General features: G+C 37.3%; 1 protein-coding gene across 1 annotated transcript in view; it reads left to right on the top strand.

Annotated features, from left to right (window-relative positions):
• Positions 1 to 22,410, top strand: part of CHRM3 (cholinergic receptor muscarinic 3) — a 179,572-nt gene extending 157,162 nt beyond the window's left edge. Inside the window, exon 2 of the mRNA XM_053974639.1 lies at positions 20,589 to 22,410. Coding sequence (XP_053830614.1) covers positions 20,608 to 22,410 — 1,803 coding nt within the window. The 5' untranslated portion in view covers positions 20,589 to 20,607. The remainder of the gene's footprint in view (positions 1 to 20,588) is intronic.
• The last annotated feature ends 446 nt before the right edge of the window (positions 22,411 to 22,856 follow it).

A 22,856-nucleotide genomic window follows, 5' to 3' on the forward strand; every position in this document is an offset into this window, starting at 1 on the left:
AGTCATATAGTCATGTAAGAATTAAAAAAAATATGTTGACTACTAAATGATTGACCTGACTCTCATTAGTGCTAGTGATGTCAGATGGAAGCTCTCCATTCTCAAAGGGCTGTGTGTCAGAATCCCTTTGTTGGGGAATTTGGTTGTTTAGGCCTAAAATTATCACCTAACTTCTTTTTCCTTAGAAGTTGATTAAATGATCCTCCAAAACCCTGGGACTTTGGAAAACCTCAGTTCCATCTAGTTTTCTGAAGTTTGAAAGTTTTGGTTTTAATTATAGTCCAAATGAGAATAATATGAGTGAGTATGACATGCAGTTATGGGACAATACTTGAATGCCATATACCACATGTTAATGATTTCTAAAAACACACCGGTGTAACTAACATAACCTTATATCTGATTCTGCCACTGGACAGTATTCCCATATTGTCTCTAATGGTTTACTTCTGTGCATCAAGACAGATTTCTGTTACATCATTGGAGCATTGATGCTTTAATTCCTTTGGTGGCAGTTTCTCTGATCCTTCAGGTGGATCAAAAATGAGTGCTATTGGATCAATTTTTCACTTTGGGCATGGTTACCATTTAGAGGAAACACAAGGGAAACACGCTCTCTTGTAATTCAATTTGTGCTCCTGAATCTCCTATGGGCCTTTTAGGTCAGTACTGCAGTACTGCTTGATGAAAACAAAATCTGATGCTTGATACAAGCCTTTTAAAAAAATAGATATAGAAAAACTCTACTTAGAACTACTTCTAATAAGATTGTGCCTGCACCTCACCAGAGGAACAGGTAACTGTTTTATAAGCCTTTATAAAAGGCTTATAAGCCTTACAAAGAAAGCTAGCCAGAAAGCTTCAGGCAAGGAAATTTCCTCTGCTAAATGCATTATTCAGGAAATGGAAGACTTTCTCTGGAATCCAGCAATTCTATTTACATCTTTTGTATGTAAAAGGGTGTAAATGCATTATGTACACTAATTATTAATTAACTACTGATATTTTTTAAATTTAAATATTTAAAACACATAATGACATTATGAAAGTAAAGTCTTTTGACACTAAAATAGTTTTACTACATTATCAATACAAAAACCTGCTTGGATTCCAAATAAAATAAAATAGAAAAAAGCCCCAAACCTGTGTGAATTTGAACTATTGCCTTTTCATTCCAAGAAAAAAAAAAAAAAAAGAGAAACATGTCTTCTGAGAAAAAAGGGATTTTCACATGCCCAGTTTTATTCATGGCTTGTCCTGTGCTGCTCCAAACATTCTATTGAATTAGTATTTTTAAAGGTTTCTCTGCTCAAAGTCACAAGGTTTTTTACCATTTTTTACACTGATAAGTCCATATGGTTTTTGCAGTTTCATTAAGAATGCCAGGAAAAACTCTGCATTTGGAAAGCTGTTTCTCAAACTATAGTTTTAGAAGTCCAGGTGCACTTTACCTTCCCTTTGCCTGAAGACATGCATTAATTATGGCCTCAGGGATACCTGGAAACCAAATTTAGTTTCACTGAGCTAAGAAAATTACAACTCTCTTTAGATGTAGCCAGTATTTTTCCATAGTTCATAGAGCGCTATTTTGAAGCTCTGCCATCAATCACAAAATTATATTTAAATTAGATTGTAGATTTCAAAAGCTTCAGTAGAAATAGGTAGTACACAGTCAGAGAGAAAAATATTTTCCATGCTGAGATCTGGAAGCAGCTGGACTTCCTGTAAGTTTAAGGCATTTATTTCATTGGAGACATCAATTGCATTAGAGATGTAGGACCCATACCTTTCAGAGAAACTACTAAAATTATGAGGAGAGGTTTTCACAGAATTTGGGAAAGCAGTTATTGATTTGATGCAATTTGTTGAATACTCTGTATAGAATTAGTATATCTGGTCAGCCATGCAATGCACAAGGAGATCAAGGAACCTCCACCAGGATTTGTGCACTGTTTGTGTAAGAAGCAGCTGTGTTTGGTTCAGGAGATCTCCTTACTGTTTTAAGGAAAGTGCCATCACATTGTCATGAGAGGATGTGGCACAGAGGAACACCTCCTTAACACGTAAATGTTGGCTGGACATTCACAGAGGCTGATGCTGAAAGGGCAAAGTGATCCACAGACCATATTTGTTGTCAGGGCTGGTAAATGGTCAAAGTTTGGTCCTCAGCAAGAAGAATTAGCTTTTTCAATTCTTTTCTTAACAATTATGTTTTCCTTGTAGGATACTTCTCTAGTCCTTAATGAACTATAGGAGATTAAGGGATTAAAGCCCCAAAATAATAGCAGGAAAAACCTACCACACACAATCCTGAAAAAAAATAAAAAATAAGCATCTGTTGAATGTGATTAGTATCAGTTATGCCGCAGGCTGGTGGAAATATGCTAGGTTATGAATGGTTTCATCATGGTTTTTTTTACCATTTGGGTATGTGGGATAGAGTGTTCATTTAGTCAAAGAAATAATCAATATGTTACACCTTACTGTTGGGAGCTTTATATGATTTGCAACATTTACAAAATTTGCAACATTTTACAAAACACTCGAATGTCAGTTGTAGAAAATAGTTTCAGCAGATTTTATTTCCTTGGAATCTTAAAAGCATGTGAATAAAAACAACATGTGAATCAGATTAATTTTTGTTTTGTTTTAAAATTACATAGCATTATATTCAGGTTGCTTTATTTTTCAGGTTTATCAGTCATGACTAGGTGTGTGGTCTCTGCAGGTAACATGCTCTCTCCTGATAAAGTAAGTAGACTTAGGCACATTAAATCCAAAGTAGATTTAACCAGATTTAAGAACATGCATGCATGAAGAACACAGGGCAGCACAGGAGGTTTTTGTAGAGCTGAGCTGCACAGCACTGAGGAGCTAAAGGTTTCCCAATGGTCAGTTTAGTAATTAATTTTTTAGAATCCATTCTATAAGCTGCAGGTCTAAACTAAGACTTCTTTACAGACATACATATTTGGAAATTGCTTCTTCCTGTTGAGACCATTTTGAGTGAAAACATAAATGCTGTCCATAATTTACTATCATCCAGACTTAATACTGTTTTTTCAGAAAACAAATACTTGAAAAATAATCCTTCTTTTATGTTTTCCGAACTTACTTGCCTCTGTGAGTTATTAGAATACATCATAAATAAGAACATCATAAATAAGACCATTTTGCATAGATGGAAGTGAACTGAATGAAAAATAAGAGGTCAATAAAATTTTTAGAAAAGTCGTATTAGCACAGATATAAAGAAACTCTGACATTTGGGTATATTTAGAACAAGTTCAGGTGAAGATCTTACATCAAACAGAATAATAAAATAATGAAAAAGAAATCAGAACTGTTTGTTATTTAAAAGTCTACATCAAAGTCTATTAAGGGCATGATAGCAGCCTGGAAGTGAGGAATGTGAGTGGTCTAACAGAAGCCTCATAAGGACAGAGAAGTCACTCCGAGAAGCTTTTGAGCTCATGGAACAGGCTGCTCCCAGAACCACTGGGAGTCTTCCATGCAACTCCCTTGGAGGTTAAATTTCAGGCTTTATTGGTTAGCAGGAGACAAATACACAAAGGGAAACCTGCTACGTCCAATTTAAAAAGTGCAGATTTATTAATCCAGTTGATGGCAATCCTCTGCAATGCTGAATGATCTGAATTTCCCCTCTAGGTTTACTTGCACTATCTATGTCCACTCCTGAAGATGAGCAAAGGAAGCAGAGTCAGGGTCCTTTTGGGTGACTGTTCTAATTAGGTGCAATAGCAAGACCTGGGAAAAGTATCATTATTCCATTTGGGTTTCTCAAATCACATTCCATTTAGACATGCAAACTAGGGTTTGATATTTACCTGGCTTTAAGGAAAAGGTCCGATTAAATAGCTATTAGTTGTTTCCTCTTAGCTTTAAGGACTTTTATTCCAAAGGCATGAATATGTCTTGCAGAATAATTCAGTTGGGACTTGGACATAGTGATTAGGTAAATAAATGGATTTTAATACCCATTTATAAAAATAAGGGATTAAAGTGATTTACAGAATGGCACACCAGTGACTCCTTTTGAGAACAGAGCTGAGTGTAACCTGTTGACTTCTCTAACCATGTGATAATTCATGCACAAGGACTCTGTGCTTAAGTATATACAGGGGAAGATTTTTGAATGGGTCTTTTTACTAGAAAGTATTGATTTATGAGCTGGTTTTTACAACAACAAGGAAACAAAAATGTTTGCTGTTTGTAAAATTCTTTACATGTTAGAAGAAAAATAAAGTATCTTCCTAAAGAAAGAAAAACCTCATTGCCATCCCCTTTTAATATACAGCTCTTAGAGAATTAAGTTGTCTGAATTTGCTTGCATTTCACTTCTATCAATTCAAGTATACACTCCAGTGAAATTATTTAATGGAAAAATCTGCCTTGAAGTAACCTTCTAATAGAGAAATTACTTTTCTATAACTTTCTGGTTTTGCAAAAAGACATTCCTATTTAATACTGATATAGATTTTTTGAAAAACAGTTATGAGTTAGGTTATATTGATGTGTATCAGACTGTGGAAAGAAAAAGTACTTGATGCAGCCATCCAAATGAATGAGAAATATATATAAATGTGTATATATATAGTAAAGTGAAAGCCCCATTAGTTCCTTCCTGAATAGCTACTAAATGAGGCATCCCAAACTCCTACCCAATGTTCCTGTGTATCAGTTATCCCCAAATATTTTGTTAGCAATGTTGTTTTTCTCTCCACTTATGCATTTAAGTTATGACTGGTGCTCTCTGCCTTTGACTAGGCCAGAGGAAGGCACTGTAAGTGTAATCTGTGATTTATTTACTCAGGTACACCGCTTCCAGATTTGATTTCTTGTTCTTCTGATTAGCTTGATTTCTGGACATCAGTTTCAATGAATAAATGAAAAAACCTAGCAAATACTGGCAGTCTTAAATGAGCTCTGACCTGCTGTGTTGTGGGGGCTGTTAGTGGTAAGTTACATTGTGATATTTCCTGCACAGGATCCCAACCCAGCAGTGCACCTGGAAAAACTGCAGCCAGTGGAAAGCACAGTGAAGTTAGCACTTGGGAGCCAGGCACTCAGGTCACAAAACTGAGACCCTGCTGCACTTGCTTCCCATACCTGGGGTTTTTTTGGGACACACAGACTAAAATCCCAGCCTTTCATCTCCTTGGGGTAACAAGGGCTTGCAAATGAGGCAATAGCTTTAGAGATTTTGTGTGCTGTCTCTGACCATGAGCTCCCTGTAAGTCACATCCCCATCACTCCCTAACTCTCCTGTACTAGAGATTGAAATATGACTGGAACTGTAAATGTCTTCCATTTCCCTCTTCTGATACAAGTATTTCTCTTTCTTCTTCCGTTTCTTCTTGTGCCCCCCATTTCCAGATGACCTTCTCATTGTCCATGCCAGCAAATCTGCATATTCATGGCTCCAGTTCACCTTCTTCTAATGGCCAAATTTTTTGGTCCTAAGTAATAGTAAGACTTCATTTATACTGGTTTCCTTTCCTGTCTTTTTTCTCTCTTTTCTTTTCTTTTCTTTTCTTTTCTTTTCTTTTCTTTTCTTTTCTTTTCTTTTCTTTTCTTTTCTTTTCTTTTCTTTTCTTTCTAAGAGAAATGAGAAGCTTTGCAAATGTGCTTAAATTACTCAAATAGACAAGAAGTTTAAATTGCAAACAGTGTGTTGAAATAAACTCAGTGTGAAATCTTGCAGCATTGGAATTAGGGACAATATTTCAAATTACACTGGCATTTCTTATTTCCTAACTCTCAGATTTTTACAAGTAAAGCACACATTTTTATTTCACCTTCTCAGAAAAGCTTTTCCTCATTTTCATGAAAGAAAAAAGTATTGATAAGTAGATAGACTCTAGTAAAGCATTGATTCATCTAGATACTATCATTTGAAAATTATTTCTAGTAGTAAAAAATAGGTGGTACATTATGCCTTTCTGAAGAAGGTCACAAGAATGCAACAGTGCAAACTCATTTCTGCTGACACTTTGTATCTCAGAAATTGTTTCCTCTGGTGCACTAATGATATTTTTTTTTTTTTTTTTTTTTTTTTTTTTTTTTTTTTTTTTTTTTTTTGCCCTTGTCTGACACATTTTACCTCTACCTTGTCAGGAAAAGTCATTTCCTCCTGTAAGTAAATGAGTGATAGAGAACAGAAGAAAGGGCAGAAATGTGCAAGTGTCATCAAAACCCTCATTTTTGATTTTTAATATGCTGCAGCTGTTGGTGTGGAGTGTTTCTCCTGCAGTTGAAAGCACAGCCAGCATGGGAATATTGATAGGTTTACATGAATCCTAAAGAATCAGAGCTTATTTGTATTCACTAATAATGTAGAGCTTGGAGGTTACTGCCTGCATGGATACATTTTCAGCTAGAAAAATGGTGAAGCAGCAGTAAGGATTAGTGAAAGGGATTGATGTGGACACAGAGACATTTGGAAAAGCAAGCTCAGGTCAAAAGAGGCTACAGTGAGATTTAAGTGTTAGTCTCTATTTCAAAAGCTCAGGCAAATATTAATACCTATCCAAGCGACTGTGATTCCACGCAGTCCCTCATGGATACATTTTGCCTTTTGAAAGTCTTACCAGTATTCTGGCAGCAATTAATATTCTGAAGTGTTAGTAGTTAAGTTAATATTACTTCTTTCAAAATCTTTGAATGCTTTTATTAATTTATAATTTATCAGTAACTTCAGCAGAAATGAAGATAATCTCTCAAACTGGGCCACATTTGCTGAGGTAGGATTTTTGGATTTTTGAAAAAGCTGGAAATACTGGATGCTAAATGCCAGTTCAAAGTCAACAGGTATTTTTCAGTGATGGATAAATATACCAATGCTTTACTTTTCAATAATTATTTAGTTAGAAAATTTAGAAAATTTGGCATGCAGTATTGAGAATGGCAGGGAAATCCTGCCATTTTGATGATAAATCCACAGTACAGCAAAAAATCTAGAAAATCCTGCTGTGTGCTGTACTGATGATGTGCATAAATATAACAGCTCAGGTGCATTCCTACACTGCTCAAAGTTGCCTGTCTAGTGCTCCCAGTACTACATTGCAAGTGTTTGACCTCCTGAAGATCAAGGTTTTCCAAATGTTAACACAACATTAACATGTTCACTTTCCTAATAACATTGCTATGTCCCTTGCCTTTAGTTCTCAATAAAATATGAATATCACTTCCAAGAAAAAAATATAAAAAAGCCATCTGGGATGTGGACTCCAGGTCTTTTGTGTTATTTCAGCATGGAGCCACTTGAGCAGCCAGCTTGTTTCCTTCCAGATGCCTTCTGCCCCTGTATTTCAGGTGACACAGATAAATTCAGTGTCTTTTCCTTGTGCCCATGGGTTTGCTGAAATACCATAAACTCCTCCTCCTTCAGCAATCACTGCCTCCCTGTTAGCAAGGAGATGTTGCAGTTCCCAGCTACCACCATTGACTGATGTGAGGTTAAGCCTGGAAATGCATTCTTTTTCTCATCTGTCACTTTTAATGTCTAACTACGTTATTGAAATTCAGTTCTCCCTGCCTCCTTTCTCTCATAAAATGGTACTGAATCAGAGATGTCCCATGCAATGACTTCTTCAGGAGCAAGCATGGTGGATTTGCTTCATCTGCAGCAGCTGGGGTAGCAGAAAGCAGGACTTGACTCAGAAGTCCACATGTTTATCTGCCATCACCTGGCATTGGCTCACAACTTCACTGGCTTTGACATAATTCCTGGTCTCTTTGGAAACTTGATTCTCTTTTTAGCTCTGTTCTTCATACTACCATACCAAGCATCTGCAATCAGATCTCAAGTCTCAGCTGAAATGGTATGAGATTGATGTAAGTGGGTGAGGGATTTATGTATTTATTTAACAAAAAGTGTGAGTTTCCTGAAAGCCTGGGCGCCAGTATGGCTTCTTCTTTCTCTTCACTAAGATCATCACTGGCACTTCTGTTGTCAGACATAGGATAAATAAGACATTGATTTGTTTATAATATATGCCAAAACAACTCCGTGCACTTGTCTTGTTCTGATATAAAATTCTGATATTAACAAAACCTTTGGTCTTCTCTTCCTACTCTTTGAATCTGTATTTCTGCCATGACAAAGAAAAAATTCAGTTCTTAGGAAAGTGGCATTTTTCCAGCCATTTTCAACCAATTCTTTCTCTTGAGTAATTCATTGTTGAAGATGCTTTCTTCTGTAGAAGAGGGTTACAAGCCCCAGCTGTTCTTAACCTGTTCAGTCCATTATACTTGTACTCCTCTCCAGACCACGTGTGGTTGTAGTAGCTTTTCTCGTAGCAATAAGAGCACCATAGGAAGAGGGAGAACTGATGACAGGAAATTGCTGCTCCAAGTAATGGAAATGCCTTTTCCCTTCAAGTGATTCTGTTGCTACTTTCCGTTACAAGAATCGTTATCCCAAAAGGAAGGATTGCCCTCATACCCTCCCTGCTTTACCTGCTGACTTCAGGTTCCCATAAGGAGTTACAACATCGCACCATCATACATCTTTGTATTGTATTTTATAATTTGTGTTCCTTTTTTCTTTATCTAGATTGGTTTTGTTTGTGCAGTGAAATTTCATGCAGGTGCTTTTAGTACCCAAACATTCACAAGCATGTGCAGTTTATGCTGACCATTCCACTCTTCTCCTGGTACACCTGCCCTAGATGCAAACCCTAGCCACACCTCATTCTCTCCAAAGGACATGCCCTCGCCCACAGGACAGTGTCTTAAGAACACAGTGACACTGCAGTACACTTACATTCTGGCTGAATACAAGGATCCAGCTCAAAAGTCCTGCAAACTGGGAACACTGAGTTTGAAACACCTCTGAGAGTTGTTGCTCAAGTCATGCAGGAGAGCAAAAGACAAAGCCTGCACTGACCTTTTCATAGCAAGCCTTTAATCCTGCAAGAAATGGGGCAAGAAGGTACCAATAGCAGCAAGTGAGGTTTAAATTTGTCCTCTTCTCTGATGTCCACCAGTAGAAATCCAAAATTGTTTTATCTTCTCTGGAGTCTGTCCATGGATTGCTGCAGATACTTACCTAATTAAGAATACTCAGTCTTAGGAGCTTTTACCCACATGTATCCCTGTAGGACTGACAAGAAAGATTAAAACAGCAACAAACAAAATACCATCCTGAGTGGCAACCAAATACAGAATTCTTTTCTGATTCTAAAAAATAATTGATCAGATAGAACCACAGAAGTACAGCTCCGTGGCAAATCAAAGCATTAAAGTGGGGCAGCTGGAAGACTCAGATGAATAGAAGGAAATAATGCAGCATTATTTCTTCTTTTTTGAAGCAATGGGACTTTGTGAAAAAATGTGCAGCATGTATCCCTGCTCTTAGTTCAAGCATTAAAATACTTCTGACTTTTAGAGCACGAGATTTTTTTTTTCCAGGTACAGATTCTCTTTCTTCTAGCTTTCTATTTCCTTTCTGAAAATAGCATATTATATTTGCCAATCCTATGAGCAATCAAAGCTAGGAGAAATATTTTCCTTCTAATTTTTGTAGGACTCCTGATTTTAAGTCTTTTGTTGCTTATCCTAGACTGTAATGGGTTTACAAAATGCAGGCTTTATAGGCTTGAAAAGGAAAATGCAAACAGTTCAAGAGTCCACTCTACCTTCTTATTTTAGAAGCAAAATCGTGTTACTTAGATAGCAACCTTTACAGCTAATGTAATTATATTTCCATGTCTTTCTACTTGCCATGCAGAGAATGCCCAGATCCTCAGAAACAGAAACACAAAGGGACTGCAAAGTACCATGACTATGTTAGCTAGATAGTGAATAGACAACTTGTTGTGTAATACATGAAAATATAGTTGCTGAATTTAAAAATGGTCTTTTTTGTTGATGGAATCATCCTAAAATTTTAGAATTGTGTAGACAAAACCCTTCAAAGATATAGTTCAAGATCCTTCATTTTACAAAGTTGTGTATATGAAAGTTAGGGAGTGCCTGTGATTTACTAAATTCAGCTTTGTGCTACCCTTTCAATGGAAGGTGATATTATTTTAAAGATCTGCATACATCACTCCTCCTGTAGTGTTGCATCCTGGAGTTTGGGTTTAGATTAGGGTTTTTAATTTATGTTAAAATAAGTCAAGTTCTGTAATCTCGCGGACCCCCCGTGTTGTTCCCCCCCGCGGTTTCTGGCCCCACGCTGCCTGCTGCCGGATCTTCCCCCTCTGCCGCTCCTGTAACCACCCTGCCGTCCGGCCCCAGGAAACCCCGTGCCGGCCACCCCAATCCACACGATCCCGCTCAGCCCGAGGCTCGGTGCCCGCCCCTGCGGGGTTCTCTGGTTGGTCGCTGTTGTGGCGTCACCGCCGCGGCAGCCGCCCTATTGGGCGGCAGGCCGTGGATCCTCTCGCCCCGCCCCTCCATAAAACCCTATCACGCCGGCAGCCAGGTGCCATTTTCTCCCATGCGAGTGCCGGGAGCGGTCGTGTCTTTCCATCGAACCACGCCACGTGATCAATAAACCGTTCCTGCCAAGCACGGAGTAAATGGACAAATTCCTTCCTCTTTGCCGGGTCCCTAGCGCACGGTAACAGCGGTTGGCCAGCCCACGCGCCCGAGACACGGAGCCGTGTCCGGGAACCCGCGGCAGCAAACCCCGGCAGCACGTGGAAGCTACACCACAGCCGGGCTCCCAAGAGCCGCGTGCAGCCAGGGAAAGCGAAAACCCACGCCGCACTGTAGTGTGTAGAGATATTGAGACAGAATTAGGAATACATTGACTTCAACAATTAACTTCCTTAAGCTTGAGTCCTTCATTTTCCCTCCTCAGCCTTATGCCTCTTTTACTACAAAACTCCTAAAACCATCAGAGAAGAAGGTCTTAAAGAAGTCAATACTCTGTGGTGTAACTGCAGTGAATTGCTGGAGCAGATCCATTTTGCACACAGAATAAAATCACTGCCTTGTGAATGTGTATTCTCTATACTGGCATTGATTTTTTAAAACTGTAGTTCAAAACCTTCAAATTATAGGGATGCATCTAAAATGGGCAGAAAAGGAGATAGTCAAGCAAACCTAGTTAAATCTTAGTAGGAAGAGAACCCTGTCATGAGGGCTACCAACAGGCATTTATGTAGAATAGCTAAAAATTATTTTTTCCTTAAGTGCCTCCTCCCTCTCTATCAAGTCTGTTTTCATTGGAGATGTCTCCATTTAGTGACATGCCCACTTGGGCACATCTTTGAACAAATAGCCGAAAGAAACCCACAAGCCCTGCAAACAAAGCCTAAAAAAGGAGCATAGCATTGGAGCATTATTTGATTACTTGTCTGTATCTCACTAAAGAACAATTGCTTGCATGTATTAAAATCCACAGCACCTGCCACCATCAATTTCCCAGAGACTTTACAAATTCCTGGCAGCATGCATAAAGAGGGTTGAAGTTTGGAGTGGGCCATTTTGATTAATTTACAGAATTCCACTAGGGCTTGCAGATGTGTCTATTCCAACAGGGAAGAAAAAAAAAAAAAGAATTTAATTTAAACTACATCAGGGAACACAGTTTTCTGCAATTTGGCTGCTAGTTTGAGACCAGTACTTGAATGACATGCGTTTACTTTATCTGCTGTCCCTATCAAGGAATAGATATAATTTGGTTTGTAATTTCTATGTATAAAACAAAGGCTTTATGAGAGACTGGTTAAGATTTTGTTGCTAAGTCCAGACTTTTGCTTCTGAATAACTATTGTGCCACCTAGTGAGTGTTAAACTGCACTTTTAAATAGATGGAAAGATTGACTTTAAGCATCCTGGTGACTAAAGAAACAAGTATCTTCCCTTTTTTCTTGATTATTTACCAAGATATTTCACTGAGGTAAAAAATATTCAGTTTCAACCATAAAATAGCATTTTGTTTGCAAATGTATTAAAGAAATATAATACATAAAAAGGATGGACACAGAACTCTTTACCTCCCCAGCAATAAATCCATTCCAATAAATTACTAGCACAATTCATAAGCTTATCAGTGTGAAAAGATATCCCCAAGTCTCAGATTATAAGAATTTTCATTCTGTAAAACAAATAAATAAATACACTGAAAATGTTATTTTCTGAAGTAACTGCGATAACTTGTCACCAAGAAAAAATGCTTTAACACATTATTACAATTGCATGCTTTAAGGCATTATTTAGACAAAATAATAAGCAGTGTTTTATATTAATATCATAACATTCTGACACAAAGTTTCTCATAAAATTTCCTTTGCTATATAAATAGTTTGTGTCCAAAAAGCTATGTAGATTTCATTAGCCAGTAGATTGTTCTTAGTGATTTCTCTTCTCTAGCTGAAACCTCTCAACAGGGTTGTGAGGTTTTTTCTTTCACTTTTTAAGTAAACCATCTGTCCTGTGTGGGAGTATTGGGTTTGCCACAGTAGATAGCAGTAATATTTCAATCACCAAAGCCAATAACAGTAAATTTCCCTTAACAGAGAATTTTCTAGCATTTTTCAAGTCACTTTACTGCATCTTATGTTAAGTTGCCACACTATCCATCATCAACAAATGCCAAAGTAGATAATCTGCTCTTTTAGTACTTGCATGCAGTGCCATAGTTAGAGTAGAAAACACAGTGGTTAGCAATAGTTCAATCTAGAAACCTTCAGATTCTGACACTCCAAGGAAGTTCAAGTTCATGTTGTTTAACACATTTAAATGATGTATGTTAGAGATCTTTCATATAACAGGACCTGACTCCAGGTAAACATGACATCATATCCAGACTTGGATGGTTCTATGCCAGACCTTGATGGAAACACAAATATTTTTTAATTTTCCCTTAATGAACAATGGAATGGAGTTCATCTTCTTTCAGCACTTTTTGTTACAAAATATCTGAGATTCAGCTCTAAGCTGAGAGAAAATGAAATAAGTTTCTGAAAGTAAAAAACATATTGTTTTGAAAAGCAGAAAATCTGTGGTTTAAGGGGGCTTTCCTACAATTTTGTTGTTGTTGGTGGTGTTGTTGTTGTTGTTTGGGCTATTTCTTTTCCCACCATGGAAAAGATTTCCAGAAAAAACTATTTTCAATTTTCTGTTTTCAAGGCTTGACAGACATTTTGTCATTTCATTTTCTTCTTGCAGATAAATGAAATTGAAAAGATTGTGTCAGGTGTCAGGTGAGCTTCTTTAGAGCTCAGTTTCCAGGCTCTCTGAATTCTTTGATACTTGAAAAGTGTTTGTATGGTGTTCAGGTTTTCTCTGGAGGTGTATTGTGTAGTAAGCAAACAGAAAAAGCAAAAGTTTATTTCTTTTTAAGGCATAATCTATTGATTACTTCATTTTAAAGCAGTACCATTTAAGATAGTAAAGAGATCTGCCTATGAGGTTTGTTGTTCACTGTGAAGGTTCTTAATGGCTAATATTGACATTAAACGTGGAATTTAAATGCATGCCAGTATTACTAAAAGTTGGGCAGGATTAGAAATATAACTTTTTTTTTGCTTTATCTAGAATTGATAACAAGCTCTTCTCAATATTGATATGCTCAAACATGATTATTTTTATAGAGGACGATGCCATTTCAGTAAAAGAGGAGAAATCACTGACAAGACTTGATTTTTTTTCTCTTTAGACACTATTTTTCCATGTTGATTCGAGGTATTCTATCATTTAACAACATCTGTGACAATGATATAATTAAGCTTAAGAGTTCCCGTTACTTTATTTCACATAGTGAACATTTTAATGTGACTTTAAATATCTCACTGGGAGGATTATCTGTGGAGTCAATGGACAGTGTTTCATAAAGGGAGCTGAAAATCTAGATCACAACTCTGATCCAACATTATACTATTTAACAAAATATTAATAAATCCTGGGTTAAAAAGTGCATACATAATAAAATAGTGAAACGAAGTCTCTAAGATGAACAGGTTTCATTCAAAGAAAAATATATGCACTTCTCACAAATAGAGGAGATAATTGAAAGGCATGTATTCTTCTTTCATTTAAATCTAATACGGTATTTATATTCAGTGTAGTAATAAACCCTTTTTCCAAACTTTCCTGTCCCCAAAGTCAGAGTCAAAGTCTGCAAAGTCAGTTAGTTCACAGTGGTTTGCTCAAAGTGAGTAAAACTCTCAGTATTTGTAATTCTTAGGAACTTCAGGCTGCATGTCTGTTTCCTCCAATATCAGATAGGGTGTAATTTTAATAAAGCTCACTGAAACTGCATGGAATTTAAATGATTTCATCTCTTTAAAGAATTGTACCTCAGATTTAACTGAGCTGATAGTCAATATTTACTGCAATCTTAATTAGGCAAGACTTGATTTGCTCTGGTTTTCAAGCATTTGGAAACTCTAGACATGTCCAAGCTCAGGCTTTTGAAGATTTCACTTTGTTGTGTATGAATTGTTTCGACAATAACCACTAAGTGCACTTGTCAAGAAAGATTAGTGATCTTCCTTTGGCAAGTCAGCTGCCACTGCATGTGAGAAACCTGCACTGCCTTGAGGCCTGTCACAGGTGAGATTAGTAGCTCATTTCTGAAACTTCTGGGATTTTAGAGGATTTCAAGATAGGATTATTTTGAAACTGAAATTCTTGGTGTGAATGAGTATTTGGTCATGGAGTAAATAATAAATAGTACAGAAACACCAGTAAATCTGTGAAAATCACTGTCCTTTAACTATGTGGACTAGGATGTATCTTTGTTATAGATGGCATATTTGTAAAAAAAATATGCAAGAGAATTATACAGGTTGTATAATAAATTCAGTCTTTGATGGAAGTCTTAAGTGAAAGAGATCAGAAATGCATATCTGGATTTTTTGCACAGACGCAACGTCTGAGATTTTTCTTCTCTGGTCTTAATGGCAACACAGTATTTATTCTTATTTTTGAGGCCATATAAATTAGCAGATATTTCCACTGAAGTCACTGGTCATTGAAACACTTTCAAAGTTGCATTTCTAGCATAATATAAAAACAGTCAGTGAAAGGTTCATACTACAAGAAGTAAGGTGTTTGGAAGAGCAAATTCTGTAAAAGCAAACACAGTTTAAGCAATCACATCCCCAGAGGATGTGGCAGGTACAGCTGCCAATGGGATATGGCAGGGCAATATGAACATAAGTCTCTCAGTCCTAGTGAAGGAGATGGTAGATGTTTGGCAAAAGCTAATTGGCAAGTTAAGGCACAGGAGAGGCTCTTGTCATGGCCCAGCTTTAGAGTGCATTTCCTGGCTGTGCCAGGTGCACAGACTCAGGTACTCCCAGTCTGCCATCCTTAGGTGTCCCAGCAGGAACACTTGAAGTAGCATCCCCTTGCCTCTGCCCCCCAGGAGGGATGCTCCTTTCCTCTGGCTGCAGGGCTGCAAGGGAGATGAATCAGGTAGCTCTGTGCTATGAATTAGGTTCTCTATACACTCTTCAAAGTAATGAAAAGGATCCATATGGCTAGAGAAATGAGTTCCTCAATTGCTCATGCTAAACTTCACACTATCAGCACAAATAGAGTAAGCAAATAATGAGCAAATATAATTCATTAATCACAAAGGTGATTTTAAAGCACTGGCATTTAATTTAGGTGAATTTAGAAAACAAAATATATTTAAGAATGCAAAGTGAAAGAGTTTGGGTTGAAGTGTTACTAGGATATGTTTGACTGAACATTATCTATATCAAGTTGATAACTAATTAGTGAAAGATATAGTCTTCCATTATAACAATATTTGGAAAAATGTGACAAAATTATGTGTATATGTAGCTGCAGTTTTATGTGTGTATATAGATGTAAGTGTATATATATATATATATATATATATATATATATATATATATATACTTTCATCTGCAGCTCTATATACATATACTCATAACACTATATGTGATATACATTTGTATGTAGATATACTTACATGTATATGCAGATATATATATATAAGCATATGGCAATCAGTCATTTGTTTTTATCTACTGTGAATGTGCAAGACAGTGGCCAGGATTTTTCCTGGTGTGCTTGGTATTCTCATTCTTTAAAGAAGCTAAAATATATTTAGTGTAATATATTTAATATAAGTGTAATATAGTCATGGTAAATCTGAAGTCATGTTCACTGATAATTACACTGTGCTTCCTGTTGCCACATAAACATTCATATGGAATCCTGTACTTTGTGCTACACTAACTTCAATTGGTATGAGCTACTATAAATATAGAACTGTGAATGCTTTCATTTTCTATTACAAGCTTTTAAAATTCTTTATTGTATTTTGAAAAAATACACTGTATTTTGAGAAAAAAAAAAAACAACAAAAAAACCTCTGTGTGTTTTGAAAAATTGTTATTCATGATCTTGCTAATAATCTTAGGAAAACCTTGTAATTCAAATGTATATTTTTATTTTACCAAATAATAGTTTTGGAACAAAGTATATGTGCTAGTTTAGGTAACTGTATTAAACATTCTGAAGGCTTCCTTTCTCTGTGTTAGAAAAGACTTTTATAAATCACTGCATGGATCTCTCTGCTGTTTAGGCTAATATGTATATAAGAGCAGTGCAGAAGAAAATGGAAAAATAAGGTAAGCAATTTTCTTCTCTGTGTAAACAGATGCAATGTGAAATACTTCAGCCATAAAGGCTTGCTAGTTTTGAGCTCACAGATAGCCAAGCCCATAGATTGCCCTCTCACTTCCCAGAAAATCCTTCTTAGAGCCCTTTAAAGACAACAAGAAAAATAGACTTCTTGAATAGGAAGGTTTAAGGAAAAGAAAAATTTTGGTAAAATATGGAGTATTCACAAAAGCATTTAAATCTGAAATAAGTAGAGAGAAATTAAATGCACTGAAAATGTGTGACAGAACTGTTACTACTGTTTATTCTATTTTACTTTCTATTTACAGCAATGTGCAATAAATTAGACTAGTCAAAATTTCAGGGTTTTAAATCTGGGTTATACCCATTTATTGAAATCATTGACCATTTTTGTAGATGCTTTCTCCTACCCTTCCATCAGTCCTAGTGGGTTATCAAATACCTCACTCCCTCTGGCTGGGCAGAGAGCAGGGGTGTGCTGGATGGATGTTTATGAAAGTCTGTATAGCCATTGCCTGTAGTGGGCCTACACTTTTCCTGAATAATCCTGGGAAGTATACACTGTGTCTGATGATCTCTGGCCTGTACTTTTCATAAGATCCTATTAAAAAGCAAAAACAAGAACAAAAAAGACTCAAACCCACAAGGTATACCATGACTATGATCTCAGGTAAGTAATTATATATTCTTAGGCTAAAAGAAGTTTCCTTTGATACTCCCTGCCTTGAAATTGTAATGTAGTGTATCATACCAATGATTTGTAAATTCTTATCATGGTATGTAAACCTATAATCATTTCACAGTTTGGTATGTTTGCCTCAGTCAGGCACTGCTGCACTGTTTGTTTTACTGAAGTATGTGTGGCTGCTTTCCCACTTGGTCACACATCATTCTGTCAGAGCTTGGCTTGCTGGATAGGTGATGGTGGCTGCACTGCAAATCCCACTGTCATCTTGTCAAACCCAGGACACTCTTTCCCTGCAGCACTTATACAGAAAGCAGAAACTGCATGGCAGCTTTGGAAAATGATGGATAATGTAGCTTGCCTTGGTTTTCTAAAGGCAAGAAAATCCAGTTGTGCTGATCTGGTATGTTGTAGTGGTGGTGGTAGTGGTAGTGATATTTTCTTTTTTCTGTGCACATGAGCATATGGTTAATACATTTTTTTATTTAATTAAATGGTTCAATTACAGGAGCTTGTAGAAGAGGCAGAATAACAAAAGGTGTACTAATCATCCCACTGGCACTTCCATTTTATCAAATAGTGCAGTCAATGTGAGTTTAGGGTTCCTGCTAATCCCTGCGGAGTTTAAAAAATTGGATTGCACTGGAAAGCAGGAGACAGATGGTGGGTTGTTCTCAGTTTCTCCTTTTCCTCAGTTACTGGACTGCTAAGGACTGTTCAGGTTTTCATTGAAACAATAGCTTAGAGAAACTACTTTGAAGTCCAGACATGAACGAACTGACCTGAGAAAGAAAGGTTTGGTTCCAAAACTTCTTCAGTGTCTGAAAGACTACAGCTGAATTATGATGATCCCAGGACTCCTCATCATGAGTCTTTTGAATCATGGCATTTCTGAAAGGATTTATAATTACATTTCCGTTGGAACTCCATTTCAAAGTCTACAGTTAAATAGAATTCACAATTAGTTTGTGGACTTAGTGATAGATAGTGTGGCATTTACATATTAATTTTGCAAGATTATTTGTATCTCTTATCTCTTATGGTATTTGTTTTGGACTTCCAAGACTAACACTCAGATTAGCTCATGGTTGTGTTATACAATGAAAATGGGAACTACTACCTAACTGTTAACTATTTTTATTTCTTAGTAATACTGTTATTTTTACCATCACTTCTAAGTGATTTTTTTTTAATTCTATCCATTTTAGTGGAAGTTTGATCTCCTTTATCAATATATTCTTCCTGATCTTTTATTGTGTGTTAGAAGATGCCAGCTTATCTTTTTTTTATGAAAAAGAAGCATAATGATATCATTGCCATCTAAATGTACCTGTCAGACTTCTCAACCAATACTTGACTGGATTGGCTGTTGCCCTACAGAGGTTTTAGAAACTTACAGCTGCAGAGCGGATGCATTCTGGCTTTCATCCTCTGCTCTCTGTCCCTAGTGTGAGTGAAGAAAGGTCTGCACCCTATAACATTAATAATTTCTGGCATATATTTAGCAAATATCATTATTTGAGAATTCTCTCATACTATTCTGGTTTTGACCTCATCCTGTCTGACAGCTCTGGAAAAAATGCCTGCTTCTGAAATAAAACATTGCAACAAGGATGGTTTCCAGCAGTCCTGTCTTACCATTTTTCTTTTTAGAAGTTGAGCTGCTCTGAGTTTTCAATCATTCTATCAGGAAAAGACTTAACATTTAACTGTGTGATTTACCAGAGCAATATTTATTCATTATTATTGTGTTCATATTCTGAATTATACAATGATGAATGTGTTAAAAGTGGACTGAATTAGATTATAATAGATTATAATATGTCATCTTCATTGTAACCTCTGTTCCTATTAATAAAAAGAAACAATAAAACCTCCTTTACACTAGATATTGAAATAGGGGAGAAGTTTGTGTTAGTTGTCCTGCATGAGCAAAGGAAAGGCATTGCTGATCTATTTACTGCATACGTCAAAGAAACTGCACCATTTAAAATCCCAAAGTGTCTTATGCCTTCATAACAAAAGCAAGTACAGTTCAAGGAAAAGCAGAATTTAGAAATTTATTAGAAAAACAGAACCAAACCCTCCTCTTTTGGGTAAATATTTTTATGTAAAATCAGTGTAATTTGATACTCATTATTATCTCGTGCCATTATTGACTCTGGAAGGACTCACAATTATTGACATATTGACTCTGGAAGGACTCACATTTAGAAAACAAAAAAATATTGACAGCATATTTTGCTCAATGTTTACAGTCAATGATGGACTTTTTCAGCTGATTTTTTTCTTCTTGATGATATAATTCATTTATTACTAGGGATCTAGTCGGCTGACTAGAGAAGCTGAGAAATAAGAGAATTGCAAGTTCCTATTCTGAGCATGTTTTCATTTTATGTTAGTACTTGGGGAAAAGGATTAAAGCTTAATTATGAATCCCTTTCATGCTTTTTTCTGCTATTTTCCTAAAGTGTTTAGTGATTGCTTTGACATACATTTGCCAAAGGTTATTTTCCTGACTCTAGAGACCATAATTTAAAAGGAACTTTTACCATGCGTTGCCCCCAAAGAAATTTTGAAGTCATTAGATATGCAAAATCCTAAGTATAAAAATATGCATGAAAAAAATTAATAGTGGCACCTGCAAAAGGTGCTAATAAGAACTTTTACTACTTTTATCAGATAGCAGAAAGGTAGTTGAAAATGGGAAGAGTTTTGCAGCCTCACAGGTTAGAGTAGCTTGAAATTATGCTGGCTTGTATCTCCATAATTTAAGGAAAGGCAGAACAATATTTTTGTTTGTCATCAACTATAGCTGGAGGCAGCAGAGAAGCTGTGGCTCTATTTTGCTAGAGCCAGGATAGCAGTGGGGACCAGTGTAGATTGGAACTTGGAAGATTTGTGGCTTCATATGATTGGAACTTAATTTTTAAAGGCTCCAGGATTTTTGAGATTTTGAGTTCAGGACAGATCTTGCAGGGCGTGTTTTAATTCAGAGTTAGGGTTCGGGGGCATTTTAATACTACTGTGCATTCAAATTCTCCTGGGATTGTGGTTCTTCTGTAATTGAAAGTTTATAAGGAAACACAAATTGATCACTACAAAGAGATCAAAGTAATCACAGTCTGGAAACTTAGTGCTATCATATACAGGTTTGACTTGAAATGTGTCTCAGGCAGCTGGGCTTTTTAAAGACATCTTTCAAAGTGCTGAAGTGATTTTATGTACAAGTATGAGGACAATTATTTGACATCTTCACCTGTTCACTTGATTTTTGTTTGGTTTTTCTCTGCTACAGACTGTGTCAGAGAGCCACAATGATCCTGCATAAAAACAGTTCATCCTCGCCCCTTTTACCTAATGTGAGCTCCTTCTGGAAGAGAGATTCACATGGACTGGGACTCCTTGATGAAGCAGCATCACTCATTGGCAGCTATGATTTCCCTCAGACAACAGAGAGTTTTACTTTCTCCACTGTGGAATCAACAAACATGACCCTGAATGCCACAAGCAAAGACCCTCTGGGTGGACACACTGTCTGGCAAGTAGTTTTGATTGCTTTCCTCACTGGGATCCTTGCACTGGTGACCATCATAGGAAACATCTTAGTGATTGTTGCATTTAAGGTTAACAAACAACTGAAAACAGTCAACAACTACTTCTTGTTGAGCCTTGCTTGTGCAGATTTGATCATCGGTGTTCTTTCCATGAATCTTTATACCACATACATCATCATGGATCACTGGGCTTTGGGAAGCTTGGCCTGTGATCTTTGGCTCTCCGTTGACTATGTCGCCAGTAATGCCTCTGTCATGAATCTCCTTGTGATAAGTTTTGACAGGTATTTTTCCATCACTAGGCCACTGACATACAGAGCCAAACGAACAACCAAAAGGGCTGGGGTAATGATTGGTTTAGCATGGATCGTCTCTTTTGTTCTTTGGGCCCCTGCCATCTTGTTTTGGCAGTATTTTGTTGGGGAGAGGACTGTGCCTCCTGATGAATGTTTCATCCAGTTTCTAAGTGAACCTATCATCACTTTTGGCACTGCCATAGCTGCCTTTTATTTGCCGGTCACCATTATGAGTATTTTGTATTGGAGGATCTACAAGGAGACGGAGAAACGCACCAAAGAGTTAGCAGGGCTACAGGCTTCGGGCAGTGAAGCAGAGGCAGCACGCTTTGTGCACCAGACAGGCAGCTCCCGGAGCTGCAGCAGCTACGAGCTGCAACGTCAGAACATGAAACGCTCTGCCCGAAAGAAATACAGACGCTGCCACTTCTGGCTCACAATGAAGAGCTGGGAACCCAGCACAGATCAGGGGGACCAAGAGCATAGCAGCAGTGACAGCTGGAACAACAATGATGCTGCTGCCTCCCTTGAAAATTCAGCCTCCTCTGATGAAGAAGACATTGCTGCAGAGACCAGAGCCATCTATTCAATTGTGCTGAAGCTTCCTGGTCACAGTGCTATCCTCAATTCCACAAAATTACCCTCCTTGGAAGATTTGCATGAGTCAGGGGATGAACTGCAGAAATCTGACACAGAATCGAAGGAAAAGAAACCTAAAAAATTGCACCCTCCCAAAGGTGTTCAGGATGGTGGAAATTTCCAAAAGAGCTTTACTAAGCTTCCAGTTGAACCAGAATCAGAAGAGACAACCACAGCTTCTGATGGCATCTCATCAGTCACCAAGACATCGACAGCCCTGCCCTTGTCCTTTAAGGAAGCAACCCTGGCAAAAAAGTTTGCCTTGAAGACCAGAAGTCAGATCACAAAACGAAAACGAATGTCACTTATTAAAGAAAAGAAAGCAGCACAGACACTCAGTGCCATTTTGTTTGCCTTCATCATTACCTGGACCCCATATAACATCATGGTCCTGGTGAACACTTTTTGCAGCTGTATCCCCAAAACTTTCTGGCACCTAGGGTATTGGCTTTGCTACATCAATAGCACAGTGAACCCCATGTGCTATGCACTGTGTAACAAAACATTCAGAAACACATTCAAGATGCTGCTGCTGTGCCAGTGTGACAAACGAAAACGACGCAAACAGCAGTATCAGCAAAGGCAGTCCATCATTTTTCATAAGCGGATCCCTAGGGAGGCTTCATAGAATAGTATTTTTTAAACAAATAAAAACATAATGAAGCAGGGATGTGATGGGATGGGACAGGATGGCACAGGACAGGGCAGGATGGGCAAGATAGTAGGGGATGAGGCAGGATGGGTTGGGGTGAGAAGGTGGTTCCAGGGTGCTGATTCTATGATTTAAACATCAAGACATGAAAGCAGCTGCCAGGATTATTTATCTTTTCAATAAATCCAGTTTAATATAAAAGTCAATCCACATTCAGCCAAAACTAAGAAACTTCAACATTTTTACTAAGGAGTGAAAGATTTAATAAAGTTTTCCTATGAATTTGCCAGAAGCTGTATAGCAATTATAAACCCATTACTGATCTGCCCAGCTCTTTGATTATAATCAACTCTGGGATCTCAGGTAAGCACATCTAGCTAGCCCAACTTTTCTTTTTCCAAGGAATCCAACAACTTTCAATT

This window comes from Vidua macroura, chromosome 3 (genome assembly GCF_024509145.1).
Source record: "Vidua macroura isolate BioBank_ID:100142 chromosome 3, ASM2450914v1, whole genome shotgun sequence".
NCBI lineage: Eukaryota > Metazoa > Chordata > Aves > Passeriformes > Viduidae > Vidua > Vidua macroura.